This window comes from Pelodiscus sinensis, chromosome 15, assembly GCF_049634645.1.
Source record: "Pelodiscus sinensis isolate JC-2024 chromosome 15, ASM4963464v1, whole genome shotgun sequence".
In the NCBI taxonomy this organism is placed as follows: Eukaryota; Metazoa; Chordata; order Testudines; family Trionychidae; genus Pelodiscus; species Pelodiscus sinensis.
In genome coordinates this window covers 6,799,424-6,823,182 of record NC_134725.1, presented here as the reverse complement: position 1 = coordinate 6,823,182, position 23,759 = coordinate 6,799,424, and the positions used below count along the sequence as shown (strand labels likewise).

Below are 23,759 nucleotides of genomic sequence, written 5' to 3'. Positions count from 1 at the left end.
AACGTTGGATCAAATTACGAACAGTTGACTGAGGGACACAGAGTGATCTAATAAAGCTGGAGTCTGGCAAAGCATCTAACAGGCTTCGCAGTGTTCACGAAAGTGAGGTGGCATCTGAACCCCGCCGACAATGAGGGCTCTTATCTGACTGCACTGCAAGAGCAGGAATAACCCACACACCAAGGGTGTGTCTAGACTACATGCCTCCTTCGACGGAGGCATGTAGATTAGCCAGATCGGAAGAGGGAAATGAAGCCGCGATTAAAATAATCGCGGCTTCATTTAAATTTAAATGGCTGCCCCGATCTGCCGATCAGCTGTTTGTCGGCAGATCGGGGGAGTCTGGACGCGATGCGCCGACAAAGAAGCCTTTCTTCATCGACACAGGTAAGCCTGGTTTCACGAGGCTTACCTGTGTCGATGAAGAAAGGCTTCTTTGTCGGGGCATCGCGTCCAGACTCCCCCGATCTGCCGACAAACAGCTGATCGGCAGATCGGGGCAGCCATTTAAATTTAAATGAAGCCGCGATTATTTTAATCGCGGCTTCATTTCCCTCTTCCGATCTGGCTAATCTACATGCCTCCGTCGAAGGAGGCATGTAGTCTAGACACACCCCTAGTGAGGCTCACTTTCCCATGCAGTGGCACTTAGACCACTTTCAGCAAGAGAGAAGAGCAAGGGAGCTCTACAGCCTAAGCTGAGAGCCAGCTGGCTTGATAGCTCAAGCTGTAGAGGCCTCTACACTGAGGTCCCAGGTTTGGTTCTGCCGGTCAGTAGTTACACAGGCGTGCCCAATGACTTCACTAGACTTTTTGGCACGGGGGTGAGTTCTGAAAATCAAAAGTGGGAATCAGGCATTCGGGTCCTAAGTAATGGCCATTTGAGTTGGGGGCCCATTTGCCTTGGGTAGCTTTAGCAAGCTCCTAGTAATCTACCTCCCTTCCAAATGGAGTAGCTGCAGTCTGATTTCTCTGAATGGAATGAGACTTTGGCCTCATTCAGTTGCTCTTTTCTGCACACTCCCTTCAGAGGAGACCACTGGTAAGAATCCAGGGTGCAATTTCCATTGTATTTGAAAACTGATCGCTAGAAGCAATCCCCTGGAACCATTTTAAGGGATCCCCTGTGGGGTTGCCTGCTCACAGTGTCTCTCTCCACAGAAAGATGAAGCGCTATTTGATGGTTGGGCTTCTGACTGTCTTCCTGGTGGGCCTGGCCCTTTTCTTTGGACTTTTCTTCGGGCTGCGCAATTCCCCTACAATTCTCTACAAGAATGCAGCTGTGGCTACAGATGCTGAGCAGTGCTCCGTAATTGGAAGGTATCTGTCCTTACTTGTGCCCACTCCTTTCTCTGAGCTCCTGTAACAAAGCCAAGGACTGTTCTGTTTGCTCTCCCTCAGGAGCTGCATGCTGGCTGTCTGCCTGCCATGCACCCTTGTGCTCTGCAATCTGTCCCCTAGCTTCAGGAGAACGGAACTGCGGAGTCTTGCATTGCTGGGTTTGCTCCCCATGCCTGAAAGAACATGGCTGCTGGCAATCTGTGAATGGGTTTAGAGGCCACAGTCAAGGGAGCCATGAAATAAACTTTTCGAGCTGCTCTGAAAATCCTTTTTTTTTTTTCAGTCTCCACAGGGATGTTAATGGCCCATTTAAAATACAAGTGGGACCATTAAATGCCACAGGCAACTCTCTGAAACCTGAGCAGGGTTTTCAAACTTGTCTTAATGCACATTTGTCCAGCCCACACCAGCAGGAGATGGTGCTTAATAAAAATTGCTCCATCACAGCAGATGGAAAGAGTCAAAGATGATGCTACTTGGGGAGAGCGTGGTTTTCTGCAGGCTTCTTCCCTGTGAAACTGCACCAGCATCTTTGTCATCTCAAGTAAAATGCCAAGAAGGTGGCTACATAGTGCTTCCCTCCTGCCTCTGTGCTAAAGCCAGCAACTCCTGGAGGTCCCGTGAGCATGCGGAGGGAATGGCGGCTATACTGGGATGCTAAAACTATTTTATAATAGCTAGCTGATGCTATGTGTAACAATTTATTTGAGTTGCTGGCCTCCAAGCGGGCAGCATGTCAACGTATCTTTACAGGGAGAACACATCTCTTGTATCTCTCTGTTGAAATCTCCATAGCCAGGCCAAATCTGGTACAAAAGGCAGTCTTGTCTGTAACAGCCCTGCCATCTACCATGTACATGGATGGAGTACCCGACTGGGGTCCTGAAAGTGTGGGAAAAGAGGCTGCTGTGCTTATCTGGATTATAATATTGTTCTCTTTTTTGCCTGTGTAGGGACATCCTTCAGCAAGGAGGCTCCGCCGTGGATGCTGCCATTGCAGCTCTGCTCTGTGTAGGCCTCATGAATCCACACAGTATGGGAATTGGCGGGGGTCTTGTCTTCACCATCTACACCAACTCCGGTAAGAGGGTCAGGACAGCTTGAACCCCTGGTCCAGCATCCTTGGGACCTGACCAGTCCCAAACAAGGGAATTTGCTGAACCAGGAGAAGTCAATGCTGGCTCTTTTGCTGCTGCCAAAGCAGTTCCCTGAAGCTGAGAAGCTGGCATCGACGGAGCGTGGAAGGGGGCACTTAGGGGAAGAAACAGGACAGCTGCAGAACTCTGCACCTATGGCCCCAACTAGGGGACTCCGCAGCCGCCTCAAAGTTTCTCCCCCACATCTCTGCTCCTCCTAGTCTTGCCTTCCCCCCTCCCCCGAGTTTGAATGCTGCAAATGAGCTATTTGTGATGCTCTGGGAGAGCAGGGGAGGAGTTGCTGAGCATGGGGCACCTGGCTTTTTCCCCAGGCATGCTCCAGCCCCAGAGCAGCCACAGATGCCCAGCAACAAATGTTGCTGGATGAGGGAAGCCTGAACTACAGAGGTGCAACCTGTAGTAAATGCCGACACTATGGCACTTGAAACACGGCTCTGTCTAAGCAAAGTTATTGCTGGTATCCTCTCACAGGATGGGTATGACGAACATCACCCCTTCCAGTAAAGGCAGGGCATTCTCTGGCATCCCAGCCAAGCAGGAGTTGGTTCTCAGTGTTGTAGTACTCCAGTCCAGTTCAGAGGTTCGGTAACTCAAAGCCAGGGTACTGTATGTTTGGGGCAAAGAGCAAAGACCATCCTTCTCCCGGTGTGTCTTTAAAGGACAAGCAGAAGTCATCAATGCAAGAGAGGTGGCTCCAATGAAAGCATCCGTGGGCATGTTTGGGAACAACACAGAGCTCTCTGTCCTAGGTAAGGAGATGTGAGATGGTGCTGATATGTTGACTCCAGTAAGTGAATCCTTGGACTGTTCAGACTTTTTAGCTACAGTTACAATGTCTCTGAGGTTCAAAGCACTGACTACTCTGCATCTTATAGCTGGAGTTGGACCTGGGATGCCCTCCGCCTCCGTTTCCCCAGAAACCTCTTCTGTTTCCTGCTGATTGCCATTGTGTATCTTGACTTGTCCAGGAGATCCGAATGTACTGTCCCCATTGTTTCATTCATACAAAGAACAATGTAGAAAATTGATCTTAATACACAACTGTTAAGGGGCCATATATATATATATATATCTTCTTCTTTTTTTTTTTTTTTTTTTTTTGTATTGCAGGAACAGTACAATATTGACCACTTTCCTCCTTCAGCTCTGACAGACAGTCTTATTAATGGTGGCTCTAATTGGAGGCTTAGAGCAGGGTGTGCAACCTGTGTCTGTCTTTCTGGGGGTTGCAGTGCTGGGCTGGTCACCATTTTGTTTTTTTGGTTTGGTGCTTGATGTGCATGCAGGGGGGAGTAGCAGGAACAGAAGTGCACTTGAAATTAAAGGGGCTGCAACAAAATGTTCCAGCCAGGGTTTTTTTGCTCAACCAAAATTTTCCTGGAAATTAAAAAAGGTGCACCACCGACTTATAGGATCTAGAGAAGAAGCAGAAATTCTCCTTATTGGAAATGACATAAAGACGTGAGTCAGCTAAGTTAACTGACTTCCGAGAGACCTTTAAGGGACCTCGGAAAGAAAATTCTTTTGCTGGGGTATATCTGTATTTGAGGGGCAAGGGGAAAAGCCTTGCGGAGGAGGGAGAGCTAGTCTCTGAGAAATACATGATAATTTGTGGAAGTGTCAATAACTTTATACATGACGTGAAAGTTGTTGCACCAAACCATGGATTGAAATCCCTTCCACATGGGTTACAATGCTTCATGTCTACACCCAATAGCGATCCCAGTGCAGCTGGTACCAGGTGGATGCAGTGAGACCTATGGTTCAGCCCTAGTTCTGTTTGTGTTCTATCCAGTAGTGTTTCTCCTCTTTTGGGACAGAAGCCAGTCAGTAATCACTTATTTGCCAAAAAATGCTGTTCTAGGCCAATGGGGACTTTGTGATTTCAGGCGGAATTTACCACAAAAATTAGCTTTAAGAAAACCTGAATGTTTAGACATTTCTGAAATGAAACCTTTTGACTTCTCTTCTTGAAACATGTTTTCATTTAGGTTTAATTAAATAGTTTAGTATACACATCATCACCAACACAAAAATTGTGTTGAATTGAATGAATTAATTTTGTTCAAAACCAGATTTTTTTGTTCTATTTTTTTTTCATTTTGGTGAGAAACTAAACTTCCTGTCTGGAACACAACAATTGTTTCCTCCCAGTTTGTCAACTGCAGTGCAAACAACAACAAAAATTGCTTGCTTAGCTCTACTGAGGATTAGGGAAGTAAGCCACTAGTTGTTTACCAAATAAACATACTTGACTAGTTGCTCCCCCCACTTGCTGCCTTTCAAAGAGAGGCAGCAAGGGGGGGAGCAGGAGTTTGTGCTGGGGGAAGCCGGCTTAAAAGTCAGCTCCCCTGCAGAGACCGAGGCGCAGTGTCTAGGACCAGGATAAATGGGGACAACTGACACCTGACTCACACTCGTCTCTCTCCGCCCCCCTCCTTCCCCAGCACTGTGCCTTTTTCTTTTAAATGTATGAAGAGCCTGAAGACTCTTAATCCATTTAAAAGACAGAGCTGCAGCAGGGTTAGCTCCCGGAGCAGGGAATTTATCCCACTGTGGCTCTGCAGTTTTCCCCCTTATTGACTAATGGAGTTGATGGAAATTCCAATTTAACATCCCTAGTGAGGATATGCCTGTGGAGAGGTGTCGCTTCTCATTCTGGAAGTGGCAGGCCTGCCAGCTGGGGTGGGGGGCAGCTGCCTTGGGGCCTGGAGATTTGAAAGGGCCCATGCCCCTGGCCCTTTAAATCACCCCGAATTCGTGGACGGTGCCTTCCAGGTGGTGCTGAAGGGCTGCTGGGGAGCCTTGCTCAGAAACCTGGTAGATCCGTCAGCCACTCTCAGAAATGGGTAGATGTAAAGAAAACTCTGTCTTTGCTCAGTGTTTGCCCAGTGACCTAATGTAGTCCCTGTCTGCTCCCCATTGTTTCAGGGGGCCTGTCTATTGCGGTGCCAGGAGAAATTCGTGGATATGATATGGCTCATAAGCGGCATGGCAGGCTGCCATGGAAAAGCCTTTTTCTGCCCAACATCAAGCTGGCAAGAGAGGGGTTCCAAGTTGGTAAAGCACTGGCAGATGCCTTGAAAGGAAAACAGAAGAATATTGAAAGCAATCCTTCACTGTGGTAGGTAGCACTTTGGATCTTGTGTCTGTTATGCCCCTGGGACTGACAGTTATCTTGGAACTCGGGAACTTCAGAACCATCCGCATGAGCCTCTGCCATTTGAGCGCAAGGACAAGCTCCGTCGCAGGCTGCTGTGGTGGTCTTGCTCTTCTATGTAGACCAGATACTACTGGGCAAAAAGCCATTATCTGCTAGTGTAGGTTACACTGAGCAGGAATTCCTTTTGACTCTTCAGTGAGCATGCATGGTATTATGTATTTTGATACATATGTCCGGGGGACCCTGTGAATAGCAGGTCTTCTAAGTCAGCAGTCCTGGTTTTCTCCTGGAAGCTGTTTGACCAAATGCTGTGTGTAATGCAAAGCTAAAGGTGTCACTGCTGATGTGCAATACTACAGCTGATTCTCTCACTGCCTTTTCCTTTTTCTTCCAGTGAAGTGTTCTGCAAAGGAGGAAAGATCCTACAAAAGGGGAATGTCATCAAAATGCCCAAACTAGCAGATACCTATGAGACATTAGCCAATGAGGGAGCAGATGCCTTTTATACAGGGACCCTGGCCCAGCAAATTGTCAAAGACATCACAGAAGCAGGTGAGGAACCAGGGGCTTGAGTATCTTTCTTTTTTTTGAATAAAACCGAACACCCTAAACTTACTCCTCAACAAGAGGGGCAGGAGGTCAGCTTTAATGAAGGAAAGTCTTTCCTGTGATCTCAAGTTTCTGTTCTAGCAAAACTTCTTACAAGGGTCACAAAGCAAAACCCATTAGCAGCTGGCTTAAATTAAGTCATTGATTATAAGCCAGGAGTAGTGGAACTTATCTATTCAATGATTTACAGAAGTGACCCTCAGCCTTTCAAGATAAGTGTACTGCTTTCAGGAGGCTGACTTCTCTTGCACACTCCAAGTTTCACTTCACTTAAACTATTTGCCTAGAAAGTCAGACCTAAAAATACAGAAGTGTCACACAACACACTAGTACTGACAAATTGTGTACTTTCTCCCTTTTACTATATAATTAATAAATCAATTGGAATTAACTATTATTTACATTTCAGTACATAAAGAAGTATAAAACAGCATTTGTGTGTATGAAATGTTAGTTTATGTAGAGTTTGCTAATGCTTTTTATGTAGCCTGTTGTAAAACTAGACAAATATCTAGATGAGGTCATGTATCCCTTGAAAGATCTCTGCGCACACCTGGCTAACTTAAGAACCCCTGATTAAGAGCCTTAATAGAGAGAGACATTTTTTATTGGAAGAATATTTTGTCAGATTAAATTTAATCTTGGGGGAGTAATCAATAAAAAAAGTGTAGACTGTAGACTTCCCTTCCTCCCTCAGCCAGTAAATAACCTGAAGTGAAATCTCCGGTCCAAACATCTTTTGCTTTTAGGCTCATGGGGTATACTGGCTTCCCAATACAGATTTAGGTCTAGTCTGAGATGCAACCTCTGATAATAATTTAAAACCACAAGGCCCATACCATATGAACATAATCTGTTGTGTGGGAAGGTTTCAGAGGGGCAGCCGTGTTAGTCTGTAACTGAAAAAACTTAAACAGCAAATAGTCCTGCAGCACCTTAGAGACTAACAAAACATGTAGACAATGTCATGAGCTTTTGTGGGTACAGCCCACTTCTTCAGCTGAAATAGGTTGTGCCCACAAAAGCTCATGATACCATCAACCTGTTTTGTTAACCCTGCAGCACCTTAGAGACCATTTGCTGTTTTTTATGTTTGTTCTATGGGAATGTAGCTTCTACACTCGTAGGCCACTAGATGGTGACAGAAGCACAGGCTTAGCTAATACATTGTACACGGCTTCAGAGTTCTACTGTGTTTGTCCTCAGAGGGGAGTGAATTCCTCCAGCTGACTATATACTGGGATTTTTTTCAAAGTGATTCCTTCAACTGGTTGTAAATGCTCAATATCACAGAGTGCCCTTGCTGTTCTTGTATTAGGAGATAAAGATCCCAACATAGAGCACTTTTTCATCTGATCTCAAAGCACTTTGTAAAGGAGGTCAGTCCAATGGGGAAACTGAGGCACAGAAAGAATAAGAGGGATGGTTCAGTTTTGACAGTATCCCTTAGTTCCTGTGCTTGTGGCCCACACCCAGATCTGGACCTGCGCCTAGGAGAGACAGGGCCTGGCCTGCATCACCCCACTATTACAAATGTTCCAGTGCCACTGGTGTTACATCTAAGTGGAGAATGGGTGGTCCAGACCATGGCCCACCGAGGCACACCCATAGTTATACCCCTGCTCTTTCAGACATTTTTATTGTGCCTAAAAATCAAGGTTAGTTTTTTAGCAATAATGAAGCGATACCATGAGTCTGGCCATCAAAAACGTAAAAAAAACCCCAAGGTGATGCAAAAATACAGTTTGCCATCTTATTTAAAAAATCTTGAAGTATTGAATAGAGAACATTCATCAAAGTATGGGCGAGTAAACATCTCAGTCACTAGCTGAGTTGTCGGGATACCAAGATGACTGCATATGTTGAACAGGTGAACTCTGAAGTGGCAATGAAACTACAAATATTGGTAATTTTGTCAAAATAAGAGAAGAAACCTATCCTGAAGGCACTGTATTATGGCCAAAATCTGTTTTATTGGATATGGTAGAATATTTCTTAGCAAATAAATTGAAAAACATAGGTAATATGAAATATTTGAGAAAAGAGTATGAGGTTGGAGGACAAAAGGAAATTGGAGGCTTTCATGAATCCCATTTTCTGAGGATGAAGAAAAATGGGACCATGGAAATGAGAAATTGGTTGTTTTTGTTTTTTGGGATTTTTTGGAAACCACCAAGGCAGTCTACTGTTGTTAGCAAATTATTCCCTCACCGGAGTAAAAGAAAACAAGCATTTGTTGATGGGCACTCTAACTGGAGAAATGTTGCAAGAGATATTGTTGCTTATGAAACTTCCAAAGCTCATATTAATGTTATGTGCAAGTTTGTTCAAAGATGTAAATTATCTGGAAGAGATGATTCTGCATTATCAACTGAGTTTGAGAGAGAGAGTGTTCTTATTGCAGAAAATGCCAAGATGTGTTGTTGCGTCGGTAACACTGCTGTTTTCTTTGGGACCACCTCTAAGAAGTCACGAGTCATCAATGTCAAATAGAAAAGGGAATTTTTTTAACCTGCCTTGAATATCTCAATTAATTTGACAATTTTCTCAATGAACATTTGAAAAATTATCAGTATAGTGGCTCAGGGAACACCAACTTTTTAGACACCAAAACTACAATGAATTCATTACCATAATGACAGAGCAGTTCAGAAACCAATTCACTAATGCCAAGTACTATTCCATAATAGACTCAACACCAGATGTGAATCATGTAGACCAATTAACATTAATTTTAAGAGGTGACCGGCAATAGTGAAGTTGTAGTCTGATTTCTTTATTGTGTTCCACTAAACCCCCGCATTTCTGAATGTCTAGAGACAACTGTTTTAGAAATCAATGCAAATTTAGGTTTGGATATCAAGTGTGGAGCTTTGATTACACTGTACATATGGCATGAAAATATTCAGCTTTATAGGCAAAACTGAACATTGCAAATGCCTCTGCTTTATTCATACTGTGTTTCAGCCATTCCTTAAATTTAATCTGCAATGCTACAGCTACATCTTGAGAGAAAGCTACACATTATTTTGACTTTGTTCAAAACACATATGCTTTTTTTTCGGTTTCCACACATCAAAGGAGTATGCTACAATCATGCTTGGAGCAAACAAATGGAAAACATTTGATAGTCAAAAAATTTGTGATACCATGTGGTCTGCTTGCGCAGATGCTGTTTCGACTTTGCAATTGAGCTATGATGTTTTAAAGAGAACCTTATTCGACATAGCCACATCAAATTCTGAAAAACCATATGTGAAAACTGAAGCAAAATCCTTGGCAGAAAAGTTTAAAAAGTATGCTATTAGTGTTTTTACTATTTTGTGGAACTGTTTACTTAAAAAAATGAATGCTGTTAGCAAATCACTGCAAAAAGTTGGTGCAAATTTATTGAATGCTGCACAATTGTAAGGCTCAGTTACAAGTTTTGACATGGAAGTTTGAAATGACTAGAGGCCTGTGGAAGTGGAGGCACTAATATTAACAGCAGATTTAGGTTCCTCTGATATATTTGATGAGAAGCGTAAAAAACAGGACGTTATTTTTCAATGAAACTAGAGACCATGAAATCAATTTAAAGGGGAAAGAGAAGATCATCATTGAGACTGTCAATGTTATTTGTGACACAATAATAGTACAATTGCAGAGTAGAGGTGACTCTCTAAAGAATCTCTAAAGAAAACTTGATTTATTTTGCATGTTTTTTGACAGAAGTATGAATAAAGATGCAGTAAGAAATTAAGTGAATTCTATCAAGAAGATATAGACACAAATCTTTTTGGAGATGAAGTAAAACATTTAATTTATTTTATCGAAAATGATGAGGTCTGTGCTTCGAGATCACCAATAGATCAGTATAGATTTGCACATGATGGTTTGCCAGCCACCTTTCCAGATGTAGAAACCATTCTGAAAATATTTTTAACAATACTTGCCACAAATGCTTCTGGTGAACATTCTTTTTCTGTATTGAAATGAGTTAAAATTACTTGCGGTGAGTCAGGAACATTTGACAAGTTCAGCAATATTGACAATTGAAAGCACCTCTTTACATAATATTATTTATGATGACTTAACTGACGATTTTGTAAAGAAAAAATGTGGGGAAAAAAGCCTATCTGAATACGTTTCTTCAGAGGAAGAAACTTTTATTTTTATTTTATTTTTTTCCATTCATGTGTCATCTATGCATTTCATTTTAAACATTTTTCATGTTAGATTAATGCAAATACAAGCATTCATCTAGAACAGAAGTTCTCAAAGTGTTATCTGAGAATTCTGAGGAAAGGTTATTATGTTTTTTTCTTAAAGTGATCTTATCCAAAACACATTACTGTACAATAATTAGCTCATGGTACAAACAATATGTAAGAGATCATTAAGTGGTCCACTGAGACTCTCCGCAATTTTCAAAAGTTTGGGTTTGTCTAAACTATACCCCTCTTTCAAAAGAGGGATGTAAATTAGACAAATTGAATTTGCAAATGAGGCCGGGATTTGAATTTCCTGCGCTTCATTTGCATAATGGCGCAAAGGGCTTTTCAAAAGTAAAACTGCCATCTAGATTGGGTTCTTTTAAAAAAAAAAAATCTTTTTTGAAAGATACCTGGATCTTTTATTTTTAAAGAACTCCATCTGGACAGCAGTTTTAGTTTCGAAAAGCCCTTTTTCGAAAACGAGCAGCTGCCATTATGCAAATGGCATAATGCGGGAAATTCAAATCCCAGCTTCATTTGTAATTTCAATCTGTCTAATTTACATCCTTCTTTCGAAAGAGGGGTGTAGTCTGGATATGTCCTTAGTCTATAAAAACAATCGAGGCACCGCACTTTATTTTCATTTACTACCTATGACTTATAATTTAGGAGGATGAAGAAAAAAGAAGGAAAAATGGGAGGGGCTAGGTCCCCAGGGAGGGCCCAAAAATGAAACTGAGCACTGAGCCCCACTACTTCTATATTGGACACTGCACAGATGGCTTTTCTCTCTGTTCTAGGAGGCATCGTTTCCTTGGAGGACCTTAAAAACTATACTCCGATCCTGACTGAAAATCCTTTAAACATCACGCTGGGGGAGTTCACCATGTATACAGCCAGTGCCCCCCTGAGTGGCCCAGTGCTAGCACTGATCCTCAACATACTGAAAGGTAAGAGCAAATCTGGGTGAGTCACTGGTACAGGCAAGAGCAAGTGTCTGCTGTTCCAGTTGCTTTGGTTCTGCCACAGATTGGCCTACTGTTGGCCAATCTCAGTAGGCCAACGGCAGCATTCCTAATTCTCCCTTGGTTCTGAAGCGGCTGGTGACTGAAGACTGTTAGCAGGAGGCTTCAGATGTCTGTGAATTGGTCCTCGAATTCCATAAACGTAGGATATATGGCTTCCGCATATGAAATTAAAAGACCGTGGACTTAAGTGACTTCACTTTTTTTAATGTGCTTACCTGCCATTCTTGCACATGACACCTGAGGTTATTCTAACAGAAACTAGAGGAGCTATTCTCCTTACAGGGTTTACAGTGCTTTGTAACAGGGGCCTGTTTTTCCTGAGGAGGGTCTTGCATGCAGCAGTAGTAGAAAGGGAACAAATAAAGGTGACTGTCAGACCCCAAGCAGTGGTGGCTGTGGAGCAGAGGCTGGGCTGATACCTTCAGCGAGTATTTTCTCACAATGGCTTATTTCCGGTTGACCATCCTGAAGTGCTGGTTCCTGTTTGCCACCCACTGGCTACGTGTTCACAATGTGCTGTCTACTATTGACAGGATATAATTTCTCCAGTGACAGTGTGTCAACCCTGGAGAAAAGGGGTCTAACTTACCACCGTATTGTGGAGGCCTTCCGCTTCGCATATGCCAAGAGGACTTTACTGGGAGACCCATTATTTGTCGATGTCAAGGAGGTAAATAGCCAAGAAGTCACTGTGTCCCTATCCTTTCTGCATGTCCAGAACAGTATCAAAGCTGAGTGGGGACTGGCTTACAGCCTCTGACAAGGGACCCCCAATATTGCCAAGGACACTTCAAAGAATTCTGTTTGCCATCAGCAAGCTGATGAAATGAAGATCTGAATCCAAATGTAAAGCCATATGTTTCTACTGGTCTATGGGTTATGTGCAGGAGAATTTACCAAAAAAAAAAAAAAAAAAAGATTTTGCACTGCCATAGCATGTTCAACATGCTGTGCAAACAATAATCAACTATGATCCAGGATAACTCCACGGGTATGTCTAGACTACAGGCTTTTGTTGACAGAGGCTTTGTCGACAGACACTGCCAACAAAGCTTCTGTCGACAAAGAGCATCTAGACTACAGCCAGTTCTGTCGACAAAGCAAGTCACTTTGTTGACATGAGAGTAGATGCAAAGGACAGTGTAGATGCAATAACGCCTTCTGTCGAAAAGGTGTTATTCCTCAGAGAATGAGGTTTACTGCCATTGACAAAACTGCCGAGTTCTGTTGACGTTATGTCGATAGAACTTGGCAGTAATGTAGACACAGGTATAGTTTTGTCGACAAAACCCTGTAGTCTAGACACATCCCACTTGTCTGCCTATCTCATGGGGAGGGTGACAAGGTGCTTCCATAAAGTGTTTTAACAATGAAAGATATCACTGAGACCAGTTTATATTAATGTTGCTGGCCTGTACAGCGTTCTCTTTAGTAAAGCGTGAAATGCTGGTCTAACAGCATGGGTTCCCCTTTCTGTAATGAACAAAGGATTCCAGGCAATGGAAAGCCAGTGGCTCCCTTGCTGGATACCCTCCATTTTTCCCTCTAGGATCTGATGTGCCCCATTTCATGTGAGTTCCAGCATAGAATTTATGGTTTTAATTGAAACTTATTGTCAGCTTTGAGCGGGATTGTCTCTTCTATTAGGTGCTCAAGAACATGACCTCTGAGTTCTTTGCGGATAGCCTACGGAGAAGAATCACTGACAATACAACCCATCCAGTTGACTACTATGAGCCACAGTACTACAATCCAGATAATGCCGGTACATCCCATCTCTCCGTTGTGGCTGATGATGGCAGTGCTGTGTCCGCCACCAGCACCATCAACTTACAGTATGAGTCCAGACCTTACTTCCATGTACGGCTCTCCCATCTTTATAGTAGTTCTGTGGCTGGTATAAACATCACTGGACTGGTCTCTCCATTGCGGGTTAGTCGTTGGTGGAGGAATTGTTGCCTGGAACTCCTTTTGCTGGAGTCCTATAGATTGCACTGTACTGGTAGGACTTCTGTGTTCTTTGTTTTCTCTGATCTGGTGTTGCATTAGTACCCGCCAGCCACTGAAATCCATGGGAAGCTGAGGGCAACTTTGCAAGTTAGGCCCTTACTGCTGAATCCCATGTGTTTTGAGTTGGACGTATAAAATATAAGGACTAGATGTTTCCATTATGTTTGAGTCAAGTCCACTTTTGTTTAACTCTTGCAATGACCTCTTCTAGCCCCTTAGCTCTGACATCAGGAAATCCCCTGCCACACTCTAGTACCCCTTTTCAATTAACACTTCCTTGAATTATCAGTCTCTCTCTGTCTTCTTTTCTTCTGCCATAGCAAAGGAAGTGTACTTACTGCAGCTGTTCTGCCCATTATCAGCACATTGAGTGTTGTACTGTCATTGGCTATGAAGATAGTTCCCTAGTTAATAAACAAGGGCTTTATCCTTCGTTACCGGGCTGCAGCCAGGACCACTTTTCCTCGCTTCTGTCAGAGTGAATCTTTCCTGTCTAACCCACCTGTGAGGTCAACATCCAGCCTATCAAAATGCCTATAACGTAACACATGCTGGGCTGTGGCATTGCTGAATGGATTGGGTGTGAGACATGACCAGTTTATAAAGGCGGTTGCAGTTTATTCAGTCACTGAGTGATGTAATCAGTGATGAGAAAATGTGACTGCTGCTGCCTTGGCATTCTGTTCTGGCAGAGATGGGTCTGGGTCCAAGCATGCAACCCGATCCGATCTCCATGATGGATTGTACTGCAGCACTTATAGCCCTAGGGCAGTTGGGATTCCGAGTTCAGCCCTCACATTTGGGTATTTGGAGGTTTGCTTTGCCCCTTATACTGGGACTGATTGTCTGCTGCCCTCACACCTGCTGTAGTGCACATGAGAAGTGGCTTTAAATAGTTTCCCACTCCTGTACGTGGAAGCCTTCTGTACAGCGAAGGTTACTATACTCATGTGAGGTGAAAGGAGATGGAGAATAGGTTTTCCCAAGTGAGACCCAAAGCCTGGGGAAGGCCCGTCTGTTAGTTTACCTAGGAGCTCTGTCATTATGGGCCTATTCCTTGCAGGGTGTGTGGCCTCACTCTGCCAGACAATAGTTCTGTGTAATCGGCAGTTTACTTGAAGCTTGTCCAGGAGTCTGGGTTTGACGTGCCTTCCCTTCTGCTTGTTCTCTTCAGCTTTGGCTCACAAGTTTGCTCCAACGTGAGTGGCATCATATTTAATGATGAAATGGATGACTTCAGTTCACCTTTTATTACCAATAACTTTGGCGTCCGTCCCTCCATTGCAAACTTCATCAAACCAGGTAGCACTTTACTCCCTCTTCTTAGCTAGTCTCATGGCTGCCTCTTGCATGTCAAAGTAATGCTGTTTGCCGGCTGGAGAGCAACATTCTCTCAAGCCTGATCTGCAGTGGGGGAGAGAGTTGACCTAAGAGATGCAACTCCAGGGACATGAATAGCGTAGCTGGAGTTGATGTACCTTAGGTTGAATTTCTGTGGCATCTCCATTGCAGGAAGCCTACGGAATAATCTCTGCTCTCAACGTCCCTTGCTCCTTGTGACCTGGTGGAGTCCTGGGATTGACGGGGGCACTGTCGGCGGTTGATTTAGCAGGTCCTTCCTAGATCTGTTAAATCTAACCCTGGGAGAGTGGTCCCCACAGTTTCAATCTCTCTGTAAGTGGAGGCAAGCCCTAAGACTTTGCAGTAAGACATAGCTCCGGGGAGTCTGAAGTCCCTGTAACATGGGAAACCCGTACGTTCTGTACGCTACATCCAGTTTTCCTTGCTGGGATCTGTGTGCACGAGCGGGCTGAAAGGAGCACAAGTATTTGTGGTGTCAAGGAAAACGCTTGGGACTTGCTTATCCCCGGCTGTCCGAAGCCCTCACAAAGGTTAAAATTAAGTGAAATGTGCCATGACTGTGCCTTGGGCATCCCTGCTGTGGGAGGGGGCAAGCCTGAATGAGGGAAGTTGGGGGGAGGGGTGTACAACCCTGCAGCATTCCAACAGTCTGTGGGCTGTAAGTAATTTGCATGACATTTAAATGTGTTTAAATGATGCTGTGTCCATGTGTATGCTCTTCCTCCCCCACCATACCTTTGGAATACAGCTGGTGGGCGGGGGGGGGGGGAATATACCATATTTTGGTAACCCTTAAATCCAGGTCTATTCCTTTGATTCCATTTATTTTCAGGCAGAATGGATTTGGAGAGGGACACCCCCTTTATGTAAACCTTTTTCGAATGGCCTGCAGGGATCCTGGGCTGAGGAAGATGAGATGGGGGCTATGGGGAAGCACCAAGGTTTAGTGCCAGGAAGCCTCTCCAATCAGATCAAGGGCTACAGAGATTCTCACCCTGATAGGGCAGCGACCAGGAAGGGCCCATTACTCAGGGCTGAGTTCTGCAGTTGAACCGTGGTCTCCAGTGTATGGGTGAGCCCAGACAAATAGCAGGCATGCTGAGGAATGCCCGTTTGTCAGGAGTTGGCTCAAGCCCTTGTCGTTTTCACTCCCACCCCATCAAAGGGGGTTCAGAAAATGACAGACTCTCCTAGGGCAGCTGAGGAGACTCTTGTGCTGAGCCAGCAGATCTGGGATCTGCAAAAGAGCATCAGTAGCAGCACTCTGTATTTCTAGCCTACTCGGGCTCTGGTGAGGTGAACCCAGATACTGAGCATGTAATTAAGCACAAATTAATGTCTGTGCACGTTCTTACAGGTAAACAGCCCCTGTCCTCCATGTGTCCCACAATCCTGGTGGATAAAACAAATAAGGTTAAGATGGTGGTTGGTGCAGCCGGAGGAACGAAAATCACCACAGCAACAGCACTGGTAAGTGTCACGGTGTGGGACGGATGAGAAGACAGTCCGTAGAGGCCAGACAAGGTTGGTTAGTCACCTGAGTTATAAAACAAGGTCCCCATCTAAGACCATCCCTGTTTATCCAACCTGGACATTCTGTCCTACTGCTCACTAGGAGGTTTCCATGAGAGTGACTTGAGTCATAGATTTTAAGAGTAGAATGAAGCATTATGACACTTTATTCTGACTTCCTGAAAAATGCTAACACCTCTCCTCTCCCAGTGACTTTTTGCATCAATCCCACAACTACTGTCTAATCTGTAGCATTAAGAAATATAGTCTGGATATAAAGAATAAAAGTGACGGAGAATCCACAGCCTCCCTGTGTAAGTTCTTTCATTAGTTATTTGCCATCACTGTTAAAAACTGGCACCTTAATTGTAGTCTGAATTTGTCGTTTCCAACCATAAGGATCTCATCATGCCTTTTTCTGCTTGATTAAAAAGCCCTTACCGACACATCTCTTAGAACTTAAGAACGGCCGTACTGGGTCAGACCAAAGGTCCATCTAGCCCAGTAGCCTGTCTGCCGACAGCGGCCAGCACCAGGTGCCCCACAGAGGGTGGACCGAAGACAATGATCAAGCGATTTGTCTCCTGCCATCCCTCTCCAGCCTCTTCTCCGTGTAGTTAATAACAGACCGTGATCAAATTGCCTCTTAACTTTCTCTTGGTGTAAACTCAATGAAGAGAGTTAAGAAGCTTGTTAGTAGAGCTTTCAGATCTGCAAATATCCACTTTATATCTGTGAATGTGGATATCCGTGGCTCATGTTTGCAGATGAGGATGGAATGTCCCAATTTTGTAACCATGCAGGGCTATGTCCATTGGAAACAGTTTCCAGACCTTAACTATCCTTTCTCTGAACCCTTTTTGATGCCTGGACATCATGTCTGATAATGGTCTCACTAATGGTGTAGACAGAAGTAATATGGTTTCTCTCATCCTATACAATAGTCTTCTGCTTAGATATCCAGGGTGTGTCCACTTTCTCAGCTGTAGCATTGCACGTGGAGCTCTGTTAGGGTGCACAGATAGAAAGGTTCTAAATTCTGGGGTTCTGTCTCCCATTTTGTGAGATCAACATGCTTTGGTTCCATGGAGGGTGTTGCACACAGCAACCATACTGTAATCTCTCCACTGGGATGCAGTTCGGAGATCTACGTTCTGTTCCCAGCTCTGCTATTCACCGTTCTTGGGAGATACTCACCTGTACCTCCTCCCTCTCCCCTCGATAAAAGGATGATGACTGTGCTCACCATTTTTGGGTCAATGGGTGACAATGCTCTACAGGATCAGAGCACTATTTAATGAAAACTGAAAAAATGGACCTACTGGGTTAGTTGCATACATATTAAGCCCTAATGTACATCCCAGCCAAATCATTCCCCATACCAGATTCCTTTGACTTGGACATTATTTTATAGTAGAGTCTCGAATATCTGACCTTCCTTTATCCGACATTGCGTGTTATCCAACCTGCCTGTGGCCACCCAAGGCAATTGTGCGGGCGGCGGAGCCAGCAGAGTGGAGCATGGAAGGGAAGGCACCAGGCACTGCGGAGACAAAGGCAGAGAGGGAAGAGGGAACAAGGTCCATGTGGCAGGATGCCGAAGCCCAGCCGTCCCCTCGCCCTGAAGGTCATGGGACGCCCCGAGCTCCCCCATCCCTTCCAGCTAGTCGCACTGTCCCCAACTTCCCCTATCTCTCCTGGCCAGTCGTACTGCCCCCAACCTTCTTGATCTTCCCCCGCCAGCCACGCTGTCCTCACCCGTCCCTATCTCTCCTGGCCAGTCGTGCTGCCCCCGACCTTCTTGATCTTCCCCGGCCAGGCATGCTGCCCTCACCCATCCCTATCTCTCCTGGCCAGTCATGCTGCCCCCGACCTTCTTGATCTTCCCCGGCCAGCCACGCTGCCCTCACCCATCCCTATCTCTCCTGGCCAGTCGTGCTGCCCCCGACCTTCTTGATCTTCCCCGGCCAGCCACGCTGTCCTCACCCATCCCTATCTCTCCTGGCCAGTCGCGCTGCCCTGTGGCTGGCTAGGAGAGATAGGGGAGGTTGGGGGCAGTGCGGCTCCCCATGAAGCAGCCCAGCATCTTCAGAGCAGCAGCTGACAGGGAAAATACCTTGGATCCCAAAGGTATTTTCCGTATTATCCGACATGTCGATTATCCGACCATCTGTTGGTCCCCTTGAAGTCAGATAACTGAGACTCTACTGTAAATGCATGTTTTATGTTCCTACAGAACTGAAACAAAATAATCAACAGAGCTGGGTGCTGCTCTGCCAAATAGATACAATGCAATCAGTACAAAGTGGTTAGTTTTACGATAAAGATATAACCCTAACAAATGTAGAAATGCATAATTAAGACTTTTGTCCGATCCCTCACAACACTGTTACCATGGAAAACAGTATGGAATCATAGGCTGAAAGGGCCTTGAGTCCAGTCCCCTGCCCTCCTGGCAGGACCATCCCTGACTGTGATTGTCTAAACTAGGATGTTAAGGACAAGTCGACTATCCGATAAGCAAAGGCAGCAAAGGAAGGGGGGAGGGCCACGGCTCCATGCCACTTTGAAATGGCCCCAGCATTTCAAAGGGGCAGCACCACGTGGAGCTCGGGGACAGCTGGGGACTCCCCAGCTGATACCGGACTCGGTGTGCTGCTGTCCCTTTGAAATACTGCAGTGCCATTTCAAAGGGCAGTACTGCCCTATCAACTAATTGAATAGTCAATGCAAAAATGCATCGATTACTCAGTTAGTCAGTTACATGATACGTAACATCCTTAATCCAAACTGCCCTTAAATATCTCCAGAGATGGAGATTCCACAACCTCTTTGGGTAATTTATTCCAGTGTTTCACCACCCTGACAGTTAGGATGTTTTTTTTCTAATGTCAAACCTAAACCTCCCTTGCTGCAGTTTAAGCCCACGGCTTCTTGTCCTATCATCAGTATGTGAAAGCTGTTAACATGTCCCCCTGTCTTCTTTTCTCCAGACTAAACAAATCTCCTTTTTTTTTTTCAATCTTGCTTCATAGGTCATGTTTTCTGAATTTTTAATTATTTTTTTGTTCTTTGCTGGACTTTTTCCAATTTATCCATAGTTGAGGCCTAATCAGTTGAAGCCTAATCAGCATAGAGTAGAACAGAAGAATTATTTCCCAACATTTTTGCTCTTTTTGCACCCGTGTTTCCCTGTTGATTCATATTTAACTTGTGGTCCACTATAACCCCCAGATTCCTTTGTGTCGTGCTCATTTCTAGGCTGCCATTTCCCATTTTGTTGTGTTTCTAAGTGGAGCACTCTGCACATGTCCTTCCATAACTTCATCCTATTTGCCTCAGACAATTTCTCCAGTTTGTGCCCAGATCATTTTGAATTACAGTCCTATACTCCAAAACACTTGCAACCTCTCCCAGGGTACGTCTACACTACAACGTTAATTCAAACTAACTTAGTTCGAATTAGTTAATTCGAACTAAGCTAATTCGAACTAACGGATCCAGACTAAAAAACTAGTTCGAATTAGCATTTTGCTAATTCGAACTAGCATGTCCACATTAAGTGGACTCTGAACCAGGCTTAAGGATGGCCGGAAGCAGTGCTGGCAGGGCATCAGAGGAGGACTTAGAGCGTGGAGATGCTGTCTCAGCAACCCCCACCCCGGACAGACAGTTCTCAGGGGTGCCCTGCTTGCAAAGCAGTCCTGGCTTGGAGTGCCCGGAGTACCCACACTGGGCACATCACAGCACTCGGCCATCAGCCCGGCTGCACTTGCCGCAGGCTGCCATCTGCGGAGAGGGGGCAATTGGGGGGCTGCAGGAGAGCTTCCACCCCAAAAGCCCGCAGAGCCAGCCCAGTCCTCCCCATCAGGGGTGCATACCCCATTCCTCCCTCACCTCCTTCCACTTACCCTTCCCTAGCCCCTCTTCTTGATGTACAAAATAAAGGACAATTGTGTTCAAAAGTTGAATCTCTCTTTATTGAACAAAACTGGGGGAGACTGGGAAAAGGAGGTGGGAGAGGGGAAGAGAGAGGGTGGGAGAGGGAAGGGCAACTAAAATGATCAGGGGTTGGGAACAGGTCCCATATGAAGAGAGGCTAAAGAGACTGGGACTTTTCAGCTTAGAAAAGAGGAGACGGAGGGGGGACAGGATAGAGGTCTCTAAAAGCAGGAGTTGGGTGGAGAGGGTGCATACAGAAAAGTTCTTCATTAGTTCCCATAAAGAAGGACTAGAGGACACCAAAGGAAAGGAATGGGTAGCAGGCTTCAAACTAGTAACAGAAAGTTGTTCTTCACAAAGCAAAGAGTCAACCTGTGGAACTCCTTGCTGCAGGAGGCTGTGAAGGCTACAACTAGAACAGAGTTTAAAGGGAAGTGAGATCAATTCATGGAGGTTGGGTCCATGGAGTGCTATTAGCCAGGGGGTAGGAGTGGTGTCCCTGCCCAAAGTTTGTGGAAGGCTGGAGAGGGATGGCACGAGACAAATGGCTTGGTCACTGTCTTCGGTCCATCCCCTCCAGGGTCCCTAGGGTTGGCCGCTGTCTAGCCGGCATTTAAAAATGGCACCGGCCAGCTTTATGCAAATGAAGCCCGGGAAATTCAAATCCCGGGCTTCATTTGCAATTGCGGATGACTACATTACCCCTGCTAGTTCGAACTAGAGGGGTAGTGTAGACATACCCCCAGTGGCATCATCCATGAATTTTATACAGGCAGTCCCTGGGTTACGTACAAGATAGGGACTGTAGGTTTGTTCTTAAGTTGAATTTGTATGTAAGTCGGAACTGGTACATATTGTAGGGGAAACTCTAGCCAAACATTTCTCCAGAGCTCAGTTTTATTCTCCCACACCTCATTTCCCTCAGTCCTTTATTCTCAAGCTGAGGTGTCTGCTGAGAAAAGCCGCTCTGCGTCTCCCTGGTCTGCTGGAGGGGGGCGCTAGCTTCGCGTCTCCCTGGTCTGCTGGAGGGGGGCGCTAGCTTCGCGTCTCCCTGGTCTGCTGGGGGGGGCGCTAGCTTCGCGTCTCCCTGGTCTGCTGGGGGGAAGCAGCTAGTGCGGGGTTACCTCACCCTGTTTGTAAGTAGGGATCCGATGTAAGTCGGATCCATGTAACCCGGGGACTGCCTGCAATTGCATTCTTTATACCATTAACTAAATCCTTGCTGAATATATTGAACGGAATATTCCAGCATGACTGTGAGCCATTCATTCCTACTCCCTAGGAATGGTCTTCCAACCAGTTATGCACCCACATTATAGTAGCTCCATCTAGGTTGTATTTCCCTAATTTGTTAATGAGAAGGACACTACAGGCGGAAGTCACAGAAGTTGCTGGAAGCCACAAATAAGTTGTAGCCTTATTTTTTGAGAATGAATGGGACAGTCAGGAACTCTGCATGCCTGTGTTTCCACTTATCAAAAACGTATGTTTCTGACAGAAGGGTAGGGAAAGGAGGTGGGGGGGGCAACTGCCCCCAGGCACCACGCTAGGGGGGCACCAAATTGGTGTGGGACCTGAGCAGCCCACGCGCTGCTCTTTCAGGCTGCTGGCTGAGTGCTGCTCTGGCTGCCGGCACCAGCTCTCTGCAAGGTGCAAGCCAAAGCAGCCAGCTGAGGGGGAGGAGCAGGGCTCTGAAGAAGGGTACCTTCCTCCATGCCTGGCTGGGGGGGTGGATTTGGGGGGAGTGCTCCCTCCCACACTGGGGGTGCCTGGGGGGGCTGGCTTTGGGGCAGGGGTGAGATGAGTGTATTGGGATGGCATGGAGAACGCTGGGGGGGCTGGCCCAGAGGAGGGGGGTGAGTGCCTTTGGGATGGGAGGTATTGGGGGGGGGCTGGCTCTAGGGCAGGGATGGTTGTGTTGTACTTAAAAGTACTGCATGGGATCTTTTTTGGGGGAAAAGGCAAAATGCCACATTTATTGGTAATACACACATAGCAGTCAATAGTCATATGCATATGATACAACAGACAGAGGCTATGTCTACACTGGCATGAATTTCCGGAAATGCTTAAAACAGAATAGTTTTCGTTATAAGTATTTCCAGAAAAAGAGCGTCTACATTGGCAGGCTGCTTTTCCGGAAAAGCCCTTTTTCCGGAAAAGCATCTGTGGCCAATGTATACGTGCTTTTCCAGAAAAGAGCCCCGATCGTCATTTTCGCGATTAGGGCTTTTTTCCGGAAAAGACTACTGGGCTGTCTACACTGGCCCTTTTCCGGAACAGTGTTCCGGAATAAGGACTTATGCCCGAGCGGGAGCAGCGTAGCTTTTTCGGAATAGCGTCTGATTTTGTACAGTAGAGCGTCGTTGCTTTTCCGGAAATTCAAGGGCCAGTGTAGACAGCTCGCAGCTTATTCCGGAAAAGCGGCTGATTTTCCGGAGTAAGTGGCCCAGTGTAGACACAGCCAGACAGTCTTGTTTTTACCAATAGCTGTTCCACCTAACTGCTGGCCAGATCAGTTAGGTGGGGGAGGGTTGGAGCCAGATCAGTGCTTGACTGCAAGATGCCTTTAGAGATGTATAGTGTCTTCCTTCTCATGCAGAGAGTCGTCATGTGCATATGCAGTTATTCATCTATGGCACCTTCTTCTGGGTGTTTTTTTTTAAATGCTCCCCCATTCACATTCAAAGGGGGACCTTCCAAAAGCAGCACTTGGTGCTTACTCCCAGGGCATCTATAGGTCCAGCCTTCTTTCGATGAGCCCGCTTCACTTACAGGTCCCATTGTTCTTATTGTTCTTGAATCTGGCTTCCAGCTTTCTCCACCTATTGCAAGAGATGCTTTTCTTTCATGCCTTATCCATTCACACCTCCTTCACTCAACAAGATAATCAATGTAGCAAAGGGGAGAGGAGGGCTAAAAAGTCTACAAGATTTCTATGTAAAAAGGCTTACTACAAAGATTCTATAAAAGGACAAACTAAAGACTTATTACAAAACTAAAAGGACTTGATACAAAGTTAAAATAAAAGATTGAGAAAATGATTAATACAGAGATTAATGAGATTTACCTACAGCTGCATTGGTATGGAGGGGGCTGAAGTGCCTGATCTGGGAAAGGGATGTTGTATTGGAATGGGGGGTGCCTGGCTCTGGGGAACAGGTGAGTGTATTGGGGGTCACTTATTTTTTTAAATAAAAGATGCTTTATAACAAAAGGAAAAACTTAAAAAACAATAATCTGGTAGCACTTTAAAGTCTAACAAACATGTAGATAGGCATGTCCAACTTGAAGCCCTCTGAGGGCCACACAAATGAAAATGAATAGCTTTCAGGGACACCACAGATAATGTACTTCTATAGGGCAGTTGCAATTATTTATTATTATAGATTGTTTTAGGTATATTTTATATTTTTCAGATCTTGTTTTAATATAATAC

At 45.2% G+C, this 23,759-nt stretch overlaps 1 protein-coding gene across 5 annotated transcripts in view; it reads left to right on the top strand.

Annotated features, from left to right (window-relative positions):
- The window catches only part of GGT1 (gamma-glutamyltransferase 1), a 91,255-nt gene that overhangs the window by 61,372 nt on the left and 6,124 nt on the right, over positions 1 to 23,759 (top strand). For 4 of the 5 annotated variants that reach the window (XM_075897975.1, XM_075897976.1, XM_075897977.1 and 1 more), the window contains exons 2-11: positions 1,162 to 1,320; positions 2,295 to 2,422; positions 3,158 to 3,247; positions 5,430 to 5,622; positions 6,056 to 6,213; positions 11,267 to 11,416; positions 12,028 to 12,164; positions 13,142 to 13,329; positions 14,679 to 14,806; positions 16,224 to 16,336. In XM_075897975.1, coding sequence (XP_075754090.1) covers positions 1,162 to 1,320; positions 2,295 to 2,422; positions 3,158 to 3,247; positions 5,430 to 5,622; positions 6,056 to 6,213; positions 11,267 to 11,416; positions 12,028 to 12,164; positions 13,142 to 13,329; positions 14,679 to 14,806; positions 16,224 to 16,336 — 1,444 coding nt within the window. The remainder of the gene's footprint in view (positions 1 to 1,161; positions 1,321 to 2,294; positions 2,423 to 3,157; positions 3,248 to 5,429; positions 5,623 to 6,055; positions 6,214 to 11,266; positions 11,417 to 12,027; positions 12,165 to 13,141; positions 13,330 to 14,678; positions 14,807 to 16,223; positions 16,337 to 23,759) is intronic. The other variant, XM_075897980.1, reaches the window with a different exon arrangement.